The sequence below is a fragment of the Fundulus heteroclitus genome, chromosome 23 (genome assembly GCF_011125445.2).
Source record: "Fundulus heteroclitus isolate FHET01 chromosome 23, MU-UCD_Fhet_4.1, whole genome shotgun sequence".
NCBI lineage: Eukaryota > Metazoa > Chordata > Actinopteri > Cyprinodontiformes > Fundulidae > Fundulus > Fundulus heteroclitus.
The window spans coordinates 21,245,877-21,266,982 of NC_046383.1; the positions used below are offsets into that span (position 1 = coordinate 21,245,877).

The 21,106-nt window shown below is 36.8% G+C and overlaps 1 protein-coding gene across 3 annotated transcripts in view; it reads left to right on the top strand.

Moving 5' to 3' along the window:
* spock1 (SPARC (osteonectin), cwcv and kazal like domains proteoglycan 1) overlaps positions 1-21,106 on the top strand; it is a 194,545-nt gene that overhangs the window by 102,009 nt on the left and 71,430 nt on the right. For all 3 annotated transcript variants that reach the window (XM_036127090.1, XM_036127089.1, XM_012882163.3), the window contains exons 3-4: positions 7,958-7,966; positions 11,617-11,662. In XM_036127090.1, the coding sequence (XP_035982983.1) occupies positions 7,958-7,966; positions 11,617-11,662 (55 nt within the window). The remainder of the gene's footprint in view (positions 1-7,957; positions 7,967-11,616; positions 11,663-21,106) is intronic.

The window sequence follows — 21,106 nt, forward strand, 5'->3', positions numbered from 1 at the left end:
ATAAAGTACACTGTAAAATTTTAATGCTGTTTAGTTTCCTCAGAGAGGCCCAATTTGCATCCTCATCCCTTTATTACGACATCTACGGTCAGTAGTGCAGGCTCTGATTTTCTTTTTGTAATGTTAATGTGAGTGTTTGCACAGGCTCACAAATTCCCATTTGTGAGCCTGTGCAAACACACACACACACACACACACACACACACACACATGCACACACAAATCCATCGACTGTTATTTCTGTCGAGAGAAGCTGATTGGATCAGGCACCTTCTTAGGGATCCAATATCATAGTAGATTTTATATCTATCAAATTAAAATAGAGAAAAGAGAACTGGATCCAAAAATTTGATGGTTTTCATGAAAATAAAATTGACCATCTTTTGAAAAGCGATAGTGTATCCAGTGCAGCTTTAACAGGCAATTTACACTGACCTCCTTCCTTCTTCGTAATAACATACTTTAGAATCTGTAAACAACAACAAAGTAATATGCAGTGACAAGAAGTCATGGAATCATTTGGCATTAAAAACAGAGAGATCAGCGCATTGCAGCAAATGATTTGTTACAAACAAAATCTAAGAGTGTAATAATACTGGCAAAGAAGATCAGTTTAATGGAGATTAGATGAGATTCCGGTTATTACCTCATGATGTATTGATGAGTTGATGCCGGTTAAGAAACGCACATACTTCAGAGTAAATTTCTCATGATCGTTTTTTTTCTTCTTTTTTTCACACTCACCACTTACCATCTGCAATGCCTGATTTATTCAGGTCTGTTATGCTTTTAATGAAGTGCAATAAACAGTTATAGCCAAAAGTGATGACTTCAAGCAATATGATTTCTGGTGTGGGGGAGAGTCCCTGATTAGGTTGCTGTATTATGATTGTATTCTTTTTACATTTTTTATTTTTTTTTTTTGCCGACTTAGAGTGAGTACTGCTTTTATTTAGGTTTTTTATTTTTGACACAATTAGGAATAGCCTGTTTTGAACTCCTCACAGCATAACCTTCGGTAATAAAAGAACAGGGCTTCACTGTATCTGGGTAAATACACTAAAATAAAAAAAAAGTTAAATCATTGCTTTTATTCTAAACAGAAAAGTAACAATGCATTCCTATTGCTGCTAAAATAGTCTAAGTGGACTACTGCGGCCGTAGTGTTTTCTATTAAGTTAATTTATTTATTTTTTTAATTTGATGCATAAACTTACATATTAAATGTTCAGTTGTTCTCATGAGGCTAACTGTACACCTGTTATGACCAGGCTCAAAGGCCACAAAAATATTATTAAATTCAAAATAATAATATAAACTTTTAATTAAATGTTTTTAACCATTGTTTAACCTGATAAGTGTTTTATCTAGACTATATGTCATAATAATTTCATATTTCATTTCTGTGATTTAAAATTTTCAACTAAATGCCATTCATCCCCCTAATCATTCCCCAAACATCTGACAATATTTTCTCCAAAATTCTCTCTCTTTCCTTACAAATGCTTATGAACCTTTCTATTGTGTAATGCGTTTTAACCGCTTTAAATGCTGTATTCCTTTCCTTAATAGCTTTTTTAATGACTATTGTTTGTTTCCTTATTTCCACTTCTACTTTTAGGAATTGTTTAATTTTCTGCCAGTATGATTACTCTTGTTATTTTTGTATTAAATTTCTCAATACCGTTAATATTTTCTCCTATAGTTGCTTTACAGTCAAAATTTTGAACTTTTTTACTTTGGAAAGTTTTAGTGGTTGTTGAACCTTAACTTTCCAAATTGGAAACATTGCCAGCACCTAGAAACAATATGCAAACATTCTTAAGTAAACCCTTTATAAGTACAGTATTTTATGTATCACAACATAATAAAACCTACTCTATTTGTCAGCAGGTTTCAAATTCATGTAAATGGAACATCAGATGAACAGCATATTACATTCTGTTCTTTGAAAAAAAAAAAACAATTAAGGAATGTGAAAGCTTGTGACAGACTACAAGCTACAAGTCTGGAGAATTCAGGTGCTCATTAACTCGATTCCAAAAAGAAAACAATGCTGTCTATGACTAATAATATTTTAGTTAGTTTTTGTGAATAAATCATACCACAGACAGTTAATTATCTGTCTGAAGTCATGTTTAAAATGGTGCCGTTTTTTTTTTTTTATTGTTGGTTGGACTCTTTGTTAATATGTGTCACAACATAAAACTTTAAGATTGAAGTTAAATACATCAGTTAGCTATAAATTTATAACCACTGACTGGTGAATTGAATAACACTGATTATGGCATCTAGTGGGTGAAATGTATAAGCAAGCATTTTGTTTTGTCCTCAAAGTTATTTTGTTAGAAGCAGGAAAATTGGGGATTTTAGTAGCATCTCCAAAACCGCACCCTCGTGGGGGTAGTCTCTATCTGCAGGGGTCAATATCTATCAAAAGTGGTGCAAGGGAGCATGACGACAGGGTCACGGCCGAGGCTCATTGATGCACATTGGGAGCATACACTGGTCTGTGTGGCCAGATCCAACACACAAGCTTCTATAGCTCAGATTGCTGATGAGTAATGCTGATTAGTAACTCTGGTCCAGAGGGGTTAGAATATTGTTATGCAGTTTGAGTGTTGGGCTGGATATTCATAGACCAGTCAGGGTGCCCCCCAGGCTGACCCATGCCCCCCATCATACAAATTAGCATGGGAGCATGAGAACTGCCTCACAAAACAATAGAACAGGATGGACTGGGCTGATGATACACATTTTCTTAAATTATCGGGTAACAGAGCACCATGTAGCATGTGCTATTAGGCAAACTGGCAGAGGCAGTGGGGTTATTTGGCCAGTGTTCTGCTGGGATACCCTGAGACCTTCTATCCCTGTGGATTTTACTGTGAAGCATACCACCCCGCTGAACATACATTACATTAAATTTACATTAAATAGTTGTTTCCTGATGGCTGTGGTCTTTTTCAGCAGGATAATTCTCATTGCCATAGAGCAAAAATGGCTGGAGAAAGGTAAAAGCATTAGAGTTGTTTACTTGGTCTCCAAATCCTTCTGGGAACTTACGGTAAAAGATAAATCTGCTGTGAACGTCTTAGTGAAAGATACCACAGAGAAACTTCGGGGGGGTCTGGGGAAATCCCTGCCATGACTGGTGAAGGCTGCTTTGGCAGTAAAAGTGAGAACGATGCAGTGTCCGGCACATGTTCTTAACGGTATGCCTGATCTGTGAAATGTATTAGAGGATTTATCTGTATACAAACATAGAAGTAGAATTAAGCGTTTAGACTTGCATCTTTCACAATTGCTGGAGAACAAAACCATACAAAGGTTTCTGAGCGCAAACACCAACTTCTAATTATTAATCTACTGAAACTAAAACTGTAATGCGAGACATCTGCCGTCTCGCATTAGTGGATTCTTAATAACCCCTGTGGGTTTTAGCTATGATCATCACATTATTTATTTCTTTTTTGTTATGTGTTATCAAGGATTAAAACTACTGTATTACATTTTCTTGCTCGCAACCATGGCACAGAAAAGGAGGCCTTTTCATCTGCTAATATTGCAAGCCATCTAGAATGTTTTACAAAGTGAAGCATTAAGTCTGATTCCAGCATTGGGTTTCCTATTTAACACTAATACATCATTATTGCCTGCTTTTTTCTATATTTTTTTTACTGATTGAACATTACAATCTAGTTTTACTTAATCCACTAGTAACCAAACAGCAGCTTCTGATAATAAAGATTACTTTAATTTAGAGATGCTTAAATACAGAAATGCATTTAACACTAATTAGAATACGTCAATGTTAATAATCTCTTTTGTGGTTTTATAAATACGTAATCCCATCTACACTGAAAGCCTCAATGCATTTTAAATAGCGTTTAACTAAATTCTTAAATTAATTTATCAAGTCATTCAAATTTTTTTTGCTCAGAGATAGCTCCATCAGAGTCTTCCTAACTTTAAACAGATACACTTTGATCAGTCTGACACCCGCTGCTGAACGTAGCGGCTCCACCGCCATCAAAGATTATATGATAATAAAGGCACAGTTTCGTCTCCTTGTAATCTCTTTAAAAAGGTTTGAATGACATTGGGACAGTGTCGCAGTGAGCTAAGCAGCCTATTAATGCTTCAGAGATGTGCACATTCAAATATTAATGGGGGACTTTTGTGAGGAAAGGTCATCACTATTACTTCAGCAGAATAGAAATGGGGTCACCAGCAACTCTGTCATCCCCAAGTAACAGTAGCTTGTATACAGTCGAAGGTCTGCTGCTAGACGCTGCAGCTGAATGCAGTGAATGCAGTGAATGCAACATCGTTGTGGCTGCTGGTCAAAATTCACTTGGCAACAGAGACCAAACTGCTCAGGTGGTTGAAGAATGAAAAAACATCAAAACTTCAATCCATAGGATATGAGTCAGATATGACATGCATGCAGCTATTTTCTGTAAGTCACCTGTCTGTAAACAAAGAGTACAGATAAGCATGTTGGCAACTAGTTTATTCAATTTTATTTGTTCAGCATCATATACCAGACAGTAGCCTTACAATGGGTAACTGTCTGTACAGCACTACTGTGCAGTGGTAGAGAGCATGAAAATTGAGGCAAATAGACAGTCAAAGCTTTCCGTTAGCTCAGAGGACCCTGAGGAATGTCAAGCACCACACACTAGCCTTAGGGGCCCTTCGGGCAGACACGCTTTTACCAAACAAACCTATTCTTTCACACAGTTTGTCCTTTGACACAATTTTGTCAAAGAACACAGATCTTGGATTTGCAATCCAGAGTCTGAAATTTTGGGGTCAAGTTGACAATAAGCAAACTTAAATCGAAGGCAAGCGGATTTTCGCTCAGTTTTTTTTTTCTTTAAATGTTTCCACACCCATGCAGCAGTCTTCTTCAGTTCTGGTGATTGAACTTGAGCAACCTGTAGTTAGTGCACTGCTGTTTTAAAAGCACATGGGGGCCCATCTAAGTCAGACACAAATCAGTGACCCACCCGCCACTGTCCTGGGTCATTGGAGGATATTGCTTGGTGTGAGTGGAGTACTAGGTTACCTGAATCATGATGAGACTGCTGATGTGATCTCTCTGGAGTGTGTTGGAGGACCGAGCTGTAAACACTGGGGAGTTGGAAGCACAATCCTCTCCCTCTGCCCAGTGTGGGCTTTTCTCTTTTGACCAAGATGGCTTCTTTCACCACTCTTTCAAAACATTTGTTCAATGCTTGTAAATTGACAGACTCCTGAACCGGTTTAGAATCTTTTTTTTTAGAAAAGAAAAACTGAACGAAAGTCCAGTTACCTTCGGTAGCCTGTTTGCTGTTGCCATGACCCGGATAATTGAAACTTTGCACAGACAGGTACAAGTTATGTTCCAACAGAGTCAAATATAAAAATAGCCGGGGTGTTTTTGGCCTCAAACCATATTTTTAAATGTCTGAAGCAAAAGCCCCATTGTGAGTTAACAGACAAAAGCACATGCATGACCATTTCAGTCCTAGTGCTGGAATTGGATGTGGAAAACATGAGGAAAATCAGGCAGCAAACATATGGTCAGGTAAAGGATAACTATTAAATAAATATTAAATATGCCTCCAAGTATCGAGGCTACCTCATTTTACCAACAACTATCACAGCTGATCTAAATTCAGCTCAGCACAACTTTTACAATAAAACATTAAAGAAGGAATTTGCCTTTTTCTTACTGGTTGACTAGTTTTAAGATTTCACAGATTTTTGTGAAAACACTTCCAGTTCACTCTTCTGTGCCCTGACCACATCTTGTCTCTTCAGTTGAGCCCATATTAAATGACAGGGTGAGCCGTTCCATTTCATGACTTCCCACAGTCGCTGTGTATTTTTCAGCTCGCTTTTCCATAACCATGACAACACAAATGTATCCTTGAAGCACAGTTTAAGCACATTTTTAATGTATGAGGAACCATAGGGTATGTAACCTTTACAGCCTCTCACTAACACGCTGAAATCCGAGCTTACTGCGTTGGGAAAACACAGCAACGTATTTAGGGTGGTGTGGGAATCGATCAGCAGGTCTTACCACAGCCATGATTTGCAAGTTAAAGTATTGAAAGTAACAATCTAATTGAATACAATGCAAACGAAGCAAAGGCTTTTTGCTGGTGAGAGTTAGGTTAAATGAATGTAAAGATACTGATGGTATTCATCTAAAGTGACATTTAATGACTGAATGTACAAGACAAAGACAAAACACACTTGTTCAGTAGATGAGACAGTAATGTGTGCTACAGACCCAACTCGACGTTGGCAGATTTGATATGTGGCCTCAAGTTCGCTTCACATATTTTATTAAATGCAAAATACAGAAATAAGGTTATTTCTGTAACTAATTCACTTGGTCAGGCCATCATCTCTAAATATTTCAGTGTAGTGTTGGGAAAGAGAGGCTGGGTGGGATTTATTTATTGATTAGTTTGCTTTTAGATGGTGCATAAAATGTGATCTCAGCCCTGGTTAAACTAGCAACTCTATTAGAACTATTAACGACAAATGTTTTCCTAAAATAACAAATGTAATAATAATAATAATAATTTGTATTTCTTAAATTGCCAATTAAATTCAAATTTGATATTTAAAAGTACTTAAAACTTTGCTATTCATGAATCTTTGAAGGAAATTTAACAATATGCTGCTGACCTGAGCACCTTTTTCAGCTGCACACTGGTACATCTCAATAAATTACAATATTATTAAAAAGTTCATTAATTTCAGTAACTCAATAAGAAGTGAAACACATTAAATAGATTAATAACACCCATAGACTGGTGTTAATTATGATTTTCCACTGACAGCTAATAAAAACAAAACATTTACGATTACAATATTATATCGGACCGATAAATAAAACATTTAAATAATGCAGAAATGTGGCCTGAATGAAAAGTATGTTTAATACCTCCTTAAACATTATTTTCAGAAAGTATTTTAAACCAGGCAAAGGAGTCTCACTGTAATGCATGTTCCAATTTACTGACATGTTCCCATATTTTTTCATTATCTTGGTCGGCCTCTGATGCTTGACGTGAAATCAAAGTTTAATGTCAGACACGCCTGGTTCTTGAAGAGCAGTAGGGTACGTTGAGCCGTATCTCTGATCAGTGTGTGATCATTGTAGCGAGACACTACTATCAACAGTCGTGTCTGACCTCATCGGATCAGTGCATCGTGAAATTATTCAGTTGTTTTCCCAGATGCAACAACATAGTTTTATCTTCTAGAGTGTTGTGCTATTCCGACTGTGGCAAAAGATTGCATGTGTCTAGGTACTGACATTTAATCCAGTGACAAAGTGCGTGCACATGATATCAGCATGCAGCTCAGCTCTGTTACAGAAGGACACTGAAAAGGATCAACTTGTGGCTCAATTCCTTTTTATTATTGCCTGCACTTTTTTGTATTTCTGTAATGTTTATGAAGTCCCCATCATTTATTTGGATGGAGTGATAATAATTGCCATTCATAAATATATGGATATGTAGATGTTGGTCCTTTTATTGTCTATCAAAAATATAATACAACTACACACCATTCAAACCCCGCTTGCCTCACTTTGAAGCTTATCCTTCCTCTTTTTCCTCCATTTTCGTGCTTTATGCTGTGCCGCTGCTCAGCCTGTACAATTTGCCCTGATTGTGTCTTAAATTACATGCCACATCAAATAAGGCCGCCTCATAAGGCTGGCAGTGTAAGAGCGTGAATGTGCGGGTCCTCTGGTATTCTACCACCTTCTGAATCAAATTCACATTAAATGGATCTTTGGGGTTAAGCTCAGTATTCAGAATGAGTAACACAGGCTTGTAATAGATCTGATACACGGCGTATTGAACCATAATTACTAACCTTTCTTTCTTTGTTTTCTCTTTCTCTTGTGTTCTGCTTTGCCCTCTTCTATTATTTAAAGGAAGCTGAGGTAAGTACTGTCTTCGTTTGTTTAACCTAATGGTGTTTTTTTTTTTGTGTGTGTGTATTTTTTTATTTCCCTGTAGCCTCAGACATTGCAGTGTTTGTCTGACACTTGTTTAAGCCAGAGAGCTGGAGAAAAGTTCCTGATTTAAATTCACAACAGATCTGATATTTGGTGAGGCATAGCTTGGCATTGTTCAGCATGTTAAAATCTTGCTTCGTTGCTTTTAAAGATTTCATGCTTTCTACAGTAAAAGCATTTAGGGTATTAAGAGATGGTTTTTCTAAAAAAAATTTAGTTATTGTGAATTTTAGTCATTGTCTTTCTTTGTTTTTTGTACACCAAAGGCATATATACACAAAAGCTTGACAGAAATGTTCGCCATTTATCAACAAGAAATTTAGGAATGCTGTGTGAAGAAAGGCAGAGCTCAAGGGTTTTTAGAGCTTTGTTTAGAAACTTGCCTTTCTGTATTTGAAAAAGTAAAAAACAAGCACCCGTTTTTATGAAATAAGACATCAAGTTATGTGTGTACACCTTTCAAAGGCTGTTCTTTGAAATACTATTTACAGCCCTTATATATAACCTTTTTTTCCCATTTTTTTCCACATTATAACCACATTATAAATCATTGTGATTTATTTGTTCTACTTGATAAAGAGCATAACATGCACAAAACTTTGTGATGAGAAAAGAAAGTGGCATGTTTGTTTGTTTTATTAGGTTATTTGGCAGGGACAATGTACAAAATACATTATTCTGTCATAGAAAAGATGAAAATTTCCATCTGCAGTACCTGGGCAGCTGTACAAACACATTCCATTATAAAACGGTATTCAAAATATTATACATTGCATTTGTACAACATGATTAACAGTTCTAAGTTAAAAGGAGATCATGAATGGTAAAATAAAATTACAGCACTTGCAGTTAAAGTACCTTTTTTTTCTACAAATACAAATCAGAAACATTTGCAATGCATTTGCCTTCAGATTCCTTTTATCTGATGCCCCTAAAAGAAACCCAGTGCAGGAAAAAAAAAAAGTTCCTGCAGAAGTCACCTGATTGGTAGATAATTCACTTGCGATCAAAGTTATTCTGAGTATAAATGATACTGTCCTGTCCCAAAAGGTTTGTTAGGCAACATTAGCGGAAAAACAGCTTAATGAAGCTCAAGGGCACAGCACACACGTCAGGGTTGTGGATAAGTGTTAGGAAGGGTCTAGGTTATGAAACTTTTTTCAGATTTTAGGACTTCTCTCAGAGCACCAAAACATGGCTGTCTACCTAAACAGGCAGGAAAGAAGACAATTTATCAGAGAAACAGCCAAAAGGTCTGTAGGAACTTTGGAGGAGCCGCAGAGCTCCAAGGCTCAGGTAGAAAAATCTGCTAACAGGAAACCTATTACTCATACTCCCCACCAATTTGGCCTTTATGGAAGAATGTCAAGAAAAAAACAGCTTTTTAAAAAAAAGAAAGCAATGATGAGTCAAATCTGAAGTACAGTAGCAAACAAGCCACGTAGGAAAAACCGAAAACATTTGGAGGAAGCTGATAGGAAGATGGATGGCACTAAATCACAGCAGTTCTTGCAGAAAACCTATTAGAAATGGTAAAATACCTTAGACTTGGGTAGAAGTTCCCCAACTAGATGCTTAATGCCCTTAATCAATGTCTTGGATGGTTACAGTCAAACTCCAGGTTTAATCCTATTGAGAGTATGTGGCAGCAAACACTGGAACACTGATGGTCAGCGACACACTACTTTCGATCTGACTGAACATGAGCTGTTTTGCAAACAAGAAAAGGAGATTTCAAATTTATGTCCCTGGATGTGCAAAGCTTGTAGAAACCTACCGCAACACACTTGCAGATCTAGTTGCAGCAAAAAGTAGTTCAACAAAGGATTGACTCAGAGGAGCTTTGTGTATATGCACACAAAATCTTTGCAGAGTTTATTTCGTAAAAATCTTTGAAATGTCATTTTTCATGCTGCAGTTTTCATGCTGCAGCAATGCACTGCTTTGTGTCGGTCTGTCACATCCAATTTCAACAAGACACCTTTTTCATGACAACATGTGAAAAAGTTCAAAGCCTTTGAGAATGTTTTGGGGTCTACAGTCTTCACCTACAGCTCATGTTAGATGGTAAAGGGCAGCTGAGGTCCAGTCAAACTGTTTAGTCTGTTGTTGGTTAGCAGAGAAGTTTACCTAATGTGGCTAATGACATAGCATGAATGCCACCGCCGGCCCAGGCTGCTTAGCCGTGACGTTTTAGGTGTACTGTTCTTTGTTTATTTTTATGTGGAAGCAGTTTTCCCAGCTTTTGGTTGCATTTAAAGCATTTCTCAATAACAAATTAACTAGAGAAACATACACATTGTTACGCAGACCTTGAATTGTTTTGTGGAACTTTATGGTAAGAAATCATTGCTTTTAATATTTTACCTGAAGAAATGAAGATGTGATTTGAACACGGCTGGGAGCACTGATGATCAGTCCCGTGGGGCTGATTACATTTGAACTTTTTATTTTGAAATCTTTTGCGTCAAGTGTTAGGAGTTGTCATTTATAGAGTAAATACTTGGTCTGTGTCAGATTTTATTAGGATTGGGTTTTTCCCAGTTTAGGACTCAGCCATCCATCTCATCCCACCGACCCCCTACTCAGCCACCACCTTCATCTCTCTTATTCAATAATGAAGAAGATAGAGATCCCACTTTGAGACCCAGCGGGCTCCTCTGCCTCCATCACGTCATGTCACTGACACTGGCTGACTACCCGCTGATAAACATATGGTTCGCTCTGGGAAATACTTGAACTTCAGACACCGCCACTTCAAGTCTAGGAGTGTGCTCTGTCTGTGTTCTCACACTTCTTTCTTTAAAAGCACTTTGTGACCTTTTTTTTTTGTATCAAAAACATTGACCTTGTTTTCCTAGGTCATTGGAGACCCTGGAAACAAGAGAGGCTTTTTAAGTCAAGTATATTAAAAAAATTATGCTTGCTCTGTTTGGATTGCACAGGGCAGATGCACGCTGTTCTTAAAGTGTGCATCTGTTTTTTTTTTTTTTGTTTGTTTTTTTCGGCAGGTTGTCTACATGTGACTAATTCTTCAAACAGCATCTCACAAAACACTTCCGCTTCCATCAATAGGTTAGATTGTCTTATATGTGAGACTGTTATTTGCTCTTGTCTCATACAAAAAAAAAAGAAGGCTTAACAGCAACACTTAAATCACGCTTTATTTCCATAGAGATCTTTTGAATTATTCTACTAAACAGGAGTCATATCTAAAAAGGAAGACGATCCCCTCTGAATGAATTGACTGAATTAAAGAGCATTTATCATAAGACACCCAAATCTTTTTTTCATTTAGGCTTAATTAAAAGCAGCTAGTTATTGTTTCATTTTCACTTAATTGATTTGATTTGCTCTCTTTACATGGGCGCAAATGCAATAATAGCAACAATAAAGTACAAATTATATATTATACCTATCTTCAAAGAGCAACTTAATCCCTTTTGCCTCTCACTGAGAGTTGTTGTACGTAGTGCTGAGTTTGTGCGGGTTCATCTCCTCTTAATACCCAGTGTTGTCACTGCACTTATTCTGGAAGATATTTTTAAATCCCAGTGTCTTCTGTTTTCACTCAGGATGACTACTTCAAAAGCTGGGCTCCTGCCAAGTCTCTGGATCAAGGTGAGTTAGTCTTAATGTGCAATTTACACTGACTGTGAGACTCAAAGTGTGTAAAGAATAATAATAAAAATAAAAACTATACACTAATTATTGCAGCCTGAAACCTTTAAGTAAGAGAATAGATCAGAAAATGGTACTGTAAGGTAGCCGTTCAGCAAGAAGGTCTTGCTGAAAGGCAAGACCAACCTTGTAGGAATGAGTTCTCTCTGAGAACCCTGGCTTCCTCCAGATGCTAAAAGAACATGCATGTTGGTCAACTGATCTTTCTAAACTGCCTTTAGATCTGGTAGTGTGTGTGTCTCTGAGTTGCCCTGTGACAAACTGGCAAATTGTTTAGGGTGTACCCTACATCCCACCAAATGATTCTTATCCTGCAAGGATAAGAAGGTAAGAATAATTTAACATGATACTTTTGGCATCATGTAAAATTATTTGAAGTTTATATCCTAAATTGTGATTATGCTTGGAACATGGGGTGCAACGATCAAACACATGTTTTGTAATTTTGCTTTGCTTATGAACGTATGACATAAGTGAACCTTAAATGTGAGTTTATTCCAAAACGTGGACATGGACAAGAAAAACATGCTTGAATGTTTGATGTTAAAATGCATTAGGGTTTAGAAAAACCTAAGAAAATGGTTAACACTGAAAAAAAGATGTTTATTCAAATTGTATTATTCTAACTGATGTCCGTGTATACAGTAGCGTGATTGGGAGTGAATATCACCGTCATTTTTGGCTTATAGAGATTTATTTAATTAAAGGTAATCCAACAAGATTTCAAAGATGTTCATCAAAGTTCTTGTTTTTTTTAAAAAAATTGAAATTTGTTTCTTGTATCATTTCCTCCAAGAAAAATGGTAAAAATTTAAACCCCATAGTTAATGACATCCATGATCATGATGAGCCCACATAAGCACAAATTATAACAGTTTTTATAGTCACAGAATATTTGTTGACTATTAAGGACAGGTGGGTTCTTGCTTTTGCAACCTTTAGCTGGTGGAGGCTCATCGTTGTACGTTTATGTTGTGCTTATTATTGATTATGTAGGCCTATAGAAGAAACACCAAGGCCGCTTTGTAAGCCACCCTCAAGTGTGTAATGTTCTTAGATCCACAGAAACTCTCATCTAAACCAAGTGATTACAACCATCAACTCCCCCCACACCCTAACTCTCAATCTCATCTTCACACTCAGAGTTTGGGGGTTTGTGGAGGCTTTAATTGAACTGCAGCTCTCTCGACAGCATTCCAGATTTTAAATCCTCCCACCACTGAGCTCTTTCTGTTCTTTGCTGGCTTGCTTTTGCATATCTAGCACACTAACTGCAACTCTTCAGGGAAAGACTTGCTGAGCAGGTTTATCTGGGCCAGCTCCTCACGGATACCGAGACTAATGAGAACAGCCTTGCCTTGGTGCATCAAAATCCGGTGTTGCTCTTAGACATGACTGAAAGGAATGAGGCACAAGCACACCGTCCTCTTAACTGGGGTTTAAATTACACATGAGAAACAGAATAAATCCTGTCTGCCAAAGTCAATGAGGTGCGAGGTCCGATATAGATGCCTAAACATTCACTGATTTCCAAATATTTGTGACTGTGGGAACAGTATTTTGCTTTTCTTTAAGACAAAACACACGCTTCGTCATTTAAGTTGTCTCCCAGGGGACTGGATCCTGGTGCAGATGGGACACTAACCTCACCATTATCGTACGTACTGACTGCACTCTAACACAAGAACTGGACATCTTCCAGTTTGATCACCTGGATTAAAAGTGTGCTATTAGTACTAACTCCAGTGCCAGCTCACATAATTGTCTTATTTTCACGCACACAGTGTATAACCGTGATCCAAATCGGTATCCACATGAGTAACGCTGCGTATCAGCAAATTGTTACGGTTACTGTTTACTTTGTTAATATCCCTTGATATTAACAAAGTACTGCAAACAAAATTCAAACTAACATTCAAAACACAGCAGGCAGAAGGCTGGTTGTATATGAAGGTGAATAACGTTTAGCTAGGAAACAAGAGAGCAGCGGTAGGTGGAAAACAGCATAAAGTAACTGATAACAAAACAAACGAAGAAATCCCACAATGTTTTGGCTAATATAAAAAAAATACTGGATCAGGATGAAATGCTGTCGCAAAAAATGTAAATATCAGCTTTTTGTCTTATTTTTTTATATATATAGGAAAACCTTGACAAGTAGATTGCCTGTCAACAATGAGATCAAATGTGACATTCAGTGCATTGAGTGAAAGAAAATGAAGGAAAATGTAAAAAAAAAATGTAAAAATTTGTTTCAATCTTAAAGTAAGGCCTGTTATGCTAAACTGACTGTTTCTAGAAGTTTTTTTTACTGCTTCTAGAAACAGTCCAAGAGCTAAAAAAAAAAAAAAAAACATCCAGCAGTTTTTTTGCCAATAAGTAAATGTTTTGTTCGTGTCTGGAAAATGAGTAATTTCACATACCTCACAATTATTACGTCAAAATCGGCGGGTGCTGCCCCTCACCAAGCAACCACAGCGGAGCTTAGTCCACTATATCAGCTTTATGAGCTGTACAATGGCAAGGACAGCTGTATCTCTGACACTGCTATTCTCGGCCTGATGCATAAAATATAGACGTCATATCTTAATGAAGTCTGATCATTTGTTCAGTGGTGGGATGACTACCACCTCATGATTAAGGTTAACTAAACCGAAGAAATGTTGATCAATCAAGTCAGTAGGTGACAACTTCTGACTTTTTATACATTATCAGCAAATCAACCAGGTTTCCTCTTATAGATATATGGGTGCTCACCTTGATAACCAGTTTAAATGAGAAGTTTTTGTTAATAAGTTGTGCCCCCACCTACAGCAGAGACTGTATTTTTCTGGAGGTTGATCAGAGGATTATGTTTTTGTTCTATTAGGCTGTATTGGGAAGCAATATCAGGTATGGAATGTCAGCATGGTTTGGTAATCTTTTTGGTAATCAGAAAACTGTAAAAGTGCCGAAAGCCTGAGTTCTTTTAAATCAAGATTCAAAACCCATTTGTTTAGGATTGACATTGACTGTTCTAGTTAAACTATCAACTGAAACATCAGTTTAAGTTTGTAGTTTAACTGTTTTTAAAATCATTAATATATGCGTTTAGTTTCCATTTTCCTATTGTTTATTTTGTTTCAGTTTCTCTACATTTTATTATAACGTTTTTTTTGTTTTTATTTACTTGCTTTCATTCTGTTTTGTTTTTCCTATGTTTCAATCATGTAAAGCACTTTGTGTTGTCCTTCTACTAAAATGTGCTACACAAATAAATTTGCCTTGTCTTGCCTTAAAATCTAAACTTGGACTGCAATGAGAATCATAGGGAGGACTTATTATTCATCCCTGCAGTCGATTTACGAGGAGTCCGTACTCAGGCTCACACAGAGAGTACGGTCTGATCTTACACAAATCCTTTATTCACAAAATGAATTGCTACCTTCTGGCAAATGGTATAGAGTGCTCATTTGCAAACTTAATAGATATTCATTCATCCCTACCTCCATCAGATTAATAAATAAGGTAGACGTATAGTATGTGGATGTATCAAGGCTGTTGTTTGTTATTGGAATATAGGTGGTCTGGTGTATTTTATGTTTTTGTGTTTTTACTGTACACTACATGGTTTTGTTTCTTCCCTTACTGTGGTGGAATGTACAATATGTATAGTTGATGTTTAATTAGCAGTAGTAGCAGTTTTATTTTATTTTATCTTTTTAGCACATAGTCCAAGAGAAAATTTCCCTACAGGGACAATAATGTATAACCTAAAACATGATTTGTCATTTAGCACAAGCTAACACCAATAATAAGCTACTAATAGCCCTGTGTCTATTTACAAACTTACCATTCAGAAACTGTTGCTGCATCCAATTATTTTATTATTATTCTTTACACACTTGATCCTAACTTGTTTAAACTCATACATAATAGGTCATCTTTAAACAATTTTGTATTGTGCAGGCTTTATTTTGTGTATTTTATTTTTAAAATTTCTGTATATAATCTATCATAAAAAGGCAAGTTTATTTATAAAGCACTTTTCAATAATAAGATGATTCGAAATGCTGTACAGGAACAGAACAAAAAACAAAGAGAGGAAAGAAAACAATTACAGAGACAGAAGGAAAACATTACAGAGGAAAGCACATTGCATAGGAATAGTAGCAGCAGGTCAGATGCAGTATAAGACAAGTTGGACTACAAACGTCCACATTATCATTTGTAGGGAACTTTAAACAAATAGGGTTTTAGCCTTGATATGAAATATCTTTAAGCAGCTTTTCTGTAGGTACATACTATTCATTGGAGTCACAGAGTCACATTTCCCTACAGTACTTCATAAATAGAAAGTAGGAAATTACTTTAAATTGTTTTCTTTGTATAAAATGTCCCCCACGCAGGGACTAACTGATGAATGTCTGGTATGAAATGACGTGCGGAAGACGGCTCGATTTCACATGTGAGAAACTGGTTACAAAAAACTGTAAAGATGGAAAAAGGCAAAGAGCTGAAAGGACAAGCATCCATCTATAAAATTAATAATAAATGATTTAGGTGAAGACAAGTTTTTTTTTTTGTTGTTTTTTTTTTTTACATTTTCACATTTAAACAGACAGTAAACCCACTTTCTAAATGAATGCAGGAAATACTTGTATGTACTAAGAAGAAAAACAAACAAGCCAACAAAAAACGTCTCTCAGGTGTCTCATAACTCCTGCTGATGTTTTATTCAAACCATTGACATGCCACAGTATTGACTATTCTTTGTATCATCCGATATACAAATATTTCCATGTATTTATAGTTGTTCATGAATAGTTCCTCCATGGTACAAGAGCAGATCAGCTGAAGGGACTGACATTTAAATTTGTTCATGCAGCCTTTTTCCAGCTATTTCCAGGGGATAATCCGACTGTAAATATATATTTTACTGTTTGTCTTTTCTCTCTGCTTCTTAAACTACTGAAGTTTTTTTTGTTTTTTTTAAATGATGCAGCACTCTGAGATTATAATAATTATTTCAGAGAGTTCAGTAATAGTATATCAGCAAGATCATGAGGAAGTTTTGCTCAACAAAAACCAAGGAGCAATAAACATTAGTCTTCATTTAACAGTTGAAAGATACAGTGAAGATTTATTTTTTGGACTTTCTGGTTGTGACAGTTTAATCCATCATTTTTACATGTTCTAATGGTTGCTACAGATTGTTTGAAGTTATTATTGAAGGTTCTGTCAGACAGACAACTTCTCACCATCTAAGCACCCCGCGCCATACAATACATTACATGCACATGAGTAACTGTGACAATTTGTCAGGATGTAGTGAGATGAGACGGAGACATCTGTGCATCCATTTAATGAGTCTGTCCGTGCATAACTTGATGTCAGTTATATATATAATGAAATAAGACTAAAAATCATCTTCTCCATCCTGTTTGCTGTGCTGTTTGTGCTGCACCACTACAACTTGAGTGCTGCAGAGCTGAAAGCACGCTCCGCAGTCACTGCCTCCCACACAAACAGCACAGCTGGGAGTAATGGATGGCAAAACAATTAGACATCGAATAAGTTATAGACATCCGTCAAACAATCTGATCCCCCCTATGGGAGTGTTGCCTGGTATCCTGGGTCTGACATGCTTTTGCAGTGCCTTCCATTATCAGTCAAGTGGTGCTGCAGGCGTCACACTCCAGGTTTTTAAAATCCACATCCATTTGGATTTTGACTATAAAATGATTCGTGCTGTGGATAATGTCAGAATACTTTTACCAAAATTGCTTCTTCACATTTTTTCTAGGGTTTTTTTTTTTTTTTTTTTTAGCTCCAAATCAGGCTACAAGCTTAAAAGGCAAGAGTTCAGTTTCTGGAAACGATGGTACTCCTGCTTCACAACCTTAAAGTTTTAAGGAAGTTAAATTAATATATGGCGAAAGGTACCATGCTAGAGATGCAGCGGTTTGCAGTTTATTCTAATTTGATGTGTTCTTTGGTCAGATTCCAAACTGTATTGACAAGTGTGGCAACAACACTTTGATTTGAAGTTAGTACAGGTCCAAGGATGGAGGCATTAATCAGCAGCTGCTGATTTCAGTTCGATTAATGAATCCTTGGTTGCCCTTGGAGACTAATCAGCAGCAGCAGCAGCAGAGTTAATGGTGGAAATCCAGTCCACTGATCATTCACTCATCAGTTCATGTTCTCCTTAGTTGCAGAAATTGATTCAAAGGCATCATAAATGGTGTCTTCCTGGTATCCAGCAATTCATTCCTTTTCTGAAAAAGTTTTATTCAGACTTTTTTCAAGGTTGCATTGTGGTTACTGTAGTCAGTAATCATATTGTCAGGCTTATTTGTAAAGTTGTAGTAAAATTGTATTGAACCCAAAATAATGAAAATAGAAAATGAAAAGCTTGAAGTCATCTGCCAGTGTCTGGCTCACATTCATTGCCAGGGATGACACTAATGATTATGTTGAGGAGTTTGTCAGTTATTCCTCTGATGCACCAAATACAACTCATTAACATCGTAAGGGGACTGAACCCATCTGTGAAATTGAGCCTTACAGGCATTATTTGCTGCTTTCACATAAAGCACATTTGATATGTCCATCTTAACCACCGATTACCCAATGTTAATTTAAAAGGGCAATTTTAAATAGTTTTCAATATCAAGTTCATAAAGTGGATGAATAAAGATGCATATTTTACATTTTTGCATATTTGAGAAAATATATTGAAGAGCTGAAGCAAGAATTGATGGTATTGCAGCTCTAATTGTGTTTCATTTGCACTAAATGTTTTACGCCATTACTCTGATTTCATGACGGTGGATAAAAAATCTAAGTGTTACATTACCACAAAAAGGCAGGGTAATTGGTAGATCAAACCTTAAAATACATGAAAAACATAAATGAAATAAATATAACATTTTGTTGGAAATCTATGACAGTGCTGGTTAATTCGTGGATGGTATCCTGGACAAGATCCTCCATCTGCTTGGTGTTTCTTAATGATTGGACATTTTTCACCTCTGTTATAAAAGTTCCATCTCCATCGAGTCATATATTGCAAATGTTGGTAGGATGATCAACTCTGATTAGTTAAAGGGTAGCTTAGCCCCAAAATAACTTTTTTCTATTTTTTTGCTAATAAACTGTATAAATGGGTGTCTTATACTGCGGTACATGTCCCTGTCATTATTTTGAGAATTTACTTCACATTTGTTGATAAGCTGCTTTTGTGTCTAAAACCGTCTGTGTGGTGCCCTCCTAAGGTTTAATGAGTGTTTTGCATTGATTTTCGACTCAATATTGGTATTCACCAGAAATTTTACGTCAGTAGCACTGCAGCTATAGGGTGTAAATATGGCTCCATCTTGTACGCCTCCTTAGAGAGGTGGAATAGTGAGCTTTGCAAGCTGTGGATTTTTCGGGTTAGCAGTTTATCAGCTTAGCATTCAGTTAGTTTATTTAGCATTTATTCAAGTTTTTCTAGTAGCCCCGACCACGCCCAGCCCTTACAAATCTTCAGCTGGTGCCATTTGCTTTCACATGGTACTTTTGTCAAACAAACCAAACCTTTTGACCATCCTGTTCACTCATTTACCTGTGGTGGTGCTGCACCAAGAACCACTGAAGGATAGAGTTGGTCAGCAACACAGCACAACTTCCTTTTCCGCGAAAATATAAACAGTATGAATGGCAACAGATTTTACCTTTGTTATTGTTGCTCAATTACAGTTGTATTTACCTAGATTGCCCTGTGCTGTTGTCACCTTCTTGCAGCCTCTGGTCCGCTTGGCATTCCCATATGCATTTGAACCATACCAGAGTTCACTTCAACTGAGCCGAGACCTAGGTTTTTAGGCGGACCCAACTTTGTTTTTTTGATCCACATCAGAGTTTGATTGCGCAGTCACACCTCCCCAAACGAATTGAACTTTCTGAGCAAAGAACCAACTCAATTCAGTTCAGTTAAATTTTATTTACATAGTGCCATTTCACAACACACGTCATCTCAAGGCGCTGTCAATTCAATCGAATCATACAGACAGATTGGTCAAAAAGTTCTAAGGAAACCCAGAAGACTGCAGTGAGTCTTGACAAGCAACATTCACTCTTCCTGAAAGAGCGTGTAGCCATGGTGGACAGTAGTTTACATTGTTGATGAGTTTGCAGCAATCCCTCCTACCGAGCATGCATTAATTAGCAAGGAACCAATGTCTGATTAAATAGGACTAAACAGGGCTGGTGTGAATGCACCCTTAGGCAAAAAAAAAAATTTAAATATGTAAGGCTCTGGTACAGGGGTGAGTTACATTTTAGGCTTATGAGTTTCCATAGAACATAAACAGGAACATACTTTCATAAAAACAGGGCTGTCAAATTTGGCCAAATCACCCTTGAGAAGATTGTCACAGAAAACTGCAAAAGAAAATAAAACAAAGGCTGTAAGCCTCTACCCTTGTGATCAGCAGCATACAGAAGAACAGGCACACTAACACGACTCTTGCTCTAAACTTACCAAAATAATGGTATTTATGCTCCATTTGTTGGCTTATTACTTTTCAAATTCTCTATATTCAGCTCTCTTCTCCCACAATCATCTAGGCTTATTCTCATTTACCACAATGATATTCCCCTCAGCGAGGCAAACTCATGAAGATAAGTTACTCAATGATACATTCTTAATTAACCTGGATAAAAGAGAGGATGTCTCTCAGGATGCCTGTCACGAATCATTTAACAGGATGGAAGAAAATCCGACATTTCTGTGTGAACTCTAAAAACATGAGCAAATAAACACTGCCTCATGAATGAACGACTCAAAACAAATAAGAAAAAGCAGTAGAAATAATGTATAGGCAAGCTGAGACCCATGTAATAAAGAGAAACGGCTATAAAGCTCCAAAAATAGGGAACTACACTTGAAAAGTACTCTTTGCCTTGAGTATTTCGTAAGAAATAAGGGATTAGCCTCTATCAGAAGGCAGCAGTTTTGAAGATGTATATTTTTATTTGCAGATAGCTGCTTGTATATAGTGTTGTGTATTTGCTGTCATTTAAGTTCTTATTAGCTATTTTACCATTAGCCATCTTTTCAGGAAGCATGCAACACAAAGCTTAATAATATGTGCAGCAATAATGATGTTTCTCTCTAACTTGTTCAGGAATCAGAATGCCACACACAAACCTACACATATACTTACATAAACAAAAAAATACAGTTTTACCGTCTTTTGTGTTTACCAGTGTAAGCAAGGTCTTGCCATATTAGTTATTTCCTTTAGGTTTAGTTTCTTATTTCTTGTGTTGTGTTCCCTGTGTGTTCTAGTTTATTCCCCTGGGTCAATATTTGTCTTTTCCTTTGGTTAAGTGTTTACGTCTTACTTCAGCTTC